We start from the raw sequence: 2,373 nt of genomic DNA, 5'->3' as shown, positions 1-2,373 counted from the left end.
GTAAAAGGGGTGAAGATCAAATGAAAGTGTCAGGACTCCAGGTGGGGAGTGGAAAGGAAATTGTTCAAAGAGAAGGGGGGGGGGTCAAAGTGACAGTGAAACATTTTCTATGTAGGGAAACAAAATGTGTTAACCAGTTGAAAGAGTGTTTATTTATATACGGGTCGCATTGAGTTTTCAAAGGTTGCTGTGTGAAAAATGAGGGGAGAGAAGCAAGATTTAGAACTTTAAGTAAGTAAATGAATAGATATTCGAGATTGATGTTGGGGTGGGTGGTGGGGTCGTTGGAACAATTATGGGGGATGTGGGGTTATCATGTCTGAGGGTGAAGTGGACAGAGGGGGAGTGGGTGGATGTGTCTGAAGAGGCGTGGAGAGGGTGACTGTGTGTGTTTAAGGCAAGCCAAGCGTCAAAGCCTGTGCTGTGTGATGTACCTGCTGAGGTGATACTATTTATAGTGTGTGTGATTCAATTATCCACTTATAATCCCAAAAAAGGAAAGACCGAACCCTGATTGATTTAAATTTGTCTTAAATAAATGTTATTTTACCTTTTAAAACTATAGGCTTTAACTTTTTTATTTAAGAAAAAATTCTATTTGTTTTAAAGTATAAAAATTGTTATACTATAAAAAATCATTATATTTAGTTAATTTCATTAAAAATTATATTAATTACAATTTTGTGCACGTTTCTTTGAGTATAATCTATAAAATGTATATTTTAAGGACTTTTAAGTATATTGTTGTGTAGTCTCCCCTGGTAATTTAAAATGTACAAATCGAAATCATTTTAAAAGTAAACATTTTTTTTTTTAACTTTCAACTTTGGCGTCAACTCGCAGCATCTAGGTTGTTGGCTGGTACAAAAAAAAACGTATTTATGTATTTGTATATCATCAATACATTTAAAATAAATTGCTTAAAAACATGTGGAAGAACAGCTATAGATATGTTTGAAAATGAAGAATGTTTGATTTTAAGTGTTTGATTGTACTGAAAATATTCCGGCTTCTGTAGTATTTAGAAAGTTTTTTTTTATCCCAAATTTCTTTCATCTACACGTAAAAGCCCAAACCCCCTAAAACCACCATGGCAATAAAAACAACCAATTGAATCACCATTTAATTACACATTTGCATTTTCACGTTTAAAAGCAAAATTGTAATTAGGCGTTTTGTATTATGTAAACCATCTAAAATGAATGAGAGTAAGAAGGAAGTATTATGAATGTTAATCTGTATCTGTCCTCACAAGCCGTTGATGAAAACTGTAATACTAAAGCGAACATGACAAGGCAAACTGACAATGTAAAAAACAAAAATAATAATAATAATAATAATAATAATAATAAAATAAAAAAAAAACATGTATTGAAATTTTCTGACAATGTAAGATTGAAAAAGAAAAAAAAATAATACCCTTCTATCATTGAATCACCATTTATTTACACTTTTGTATTTGAATATAATATCAATTGTAAAATAAGTAAATGCTGAGATTGATAAACAATCCGTCACTGTTAAAACCATGTTAGAAGATTTGGGTATGGATGAGGATGAAGATGAACCTGTTCCACAACCTAATGTTAATGCTGCTACATTAAAGAAGGTACTTCATTGGTGTACCTTCCATCGGGATGACCCTCCACCACCTGAAGATGATGAAAACAAAAAAAAAAGAACAGATGATGTTTGCTCCTGGGATACAGAATTTCTTAAAGTTGACCAGGGCACCTTGTTTGAGTTGATTTTGGCTGCCAACTACTTAGATATCAAAGGCTTGCTTGATGTAATAAACTATTAGCACTATAAAGTTTGTTACATTTTAAATATTTTTTTGTTACAATAATAATAAATATAATGAACAAGGATTTACAAAAATTGTTTTACTACATCTGGGGTATCGGTTTTATATAATTTTGATATAATAGTTCAAAATGGTTTCCCATATGCATTTAAACATATTTAGATGGGAAAAAATATAACTATCCAGTTACAGCAGTGCCGTAGTACAACTCACGCTAATACTACACGTACATGCTGTACATTATAATATTATTACAACTTGACAGTAGTATATTAGGTCCCTTTTGGGTCGGTTTTTTGGCGGAGCAGGATGTGGGAAGGTACAATGCCATATAGCAAAATACTCGGGAGCAGGGAAGGGTGAAGGTACAATGACATATAGCAAAATACTCCCAGCCTGGCGCATCGGGATGTGGAGGGTGGGTGAGCAGGATGCGCTGCAGGTACAACGACATATAGTAAAATACTACGCCAACTGGGGTTGGCGGAGCAGTGAAGGGTGAGTCACCTTTTGGTGACCTTGTGACGTAATCATTGACCTTGTGACGTAATCACCGACCTTGTGAC

At 33.8% G+C, this 2,373-nt stretch overlaps 1 protein-coding gene across 1 annotated transcript; it reads left to right on the top strand.

Annotated features, from left to right (window-relative positions):
• The first annotated feature begins 1,492 nt into the window (after positions 1–1,492).
• Positions 1,493–1,804, top strand: LOC131947579 (S-phase kinase-associated protein 1-like). Its single transcript, XM_059308823.1, has one exon. The coding sequence runs from the start codon at positions 1,529–1,531 to the stop codon at positions 1,802–1,804; it is 276 nt and encodes a 91-aa protein (XP_059164806.1). The 5' UTR covers positions 1,493–1,528.
• The last annotated feature ends 569 nt before the right edge of the window (positions 1,805–2,373 follow it).

This window comes from Physella acuta, unplaced genomic scaffold, assembly GCF_028476545.2.
Source record: "Physella acuta isolate Inbredline_101_S28 unplaced genomic scaffold, ASM2847654v3 ptg000600l, whole genome shotgun sequence".
Lineage (NCBI taxonomy): Eukaryota > Metazoa > Mollusca > Gastropoda > Physidae > Physella > Physella acuta.
Note: the sequence above shows the minus strand (reverse complement) of the source record. Positions and strands in the feature narration are given on the sequence as shown.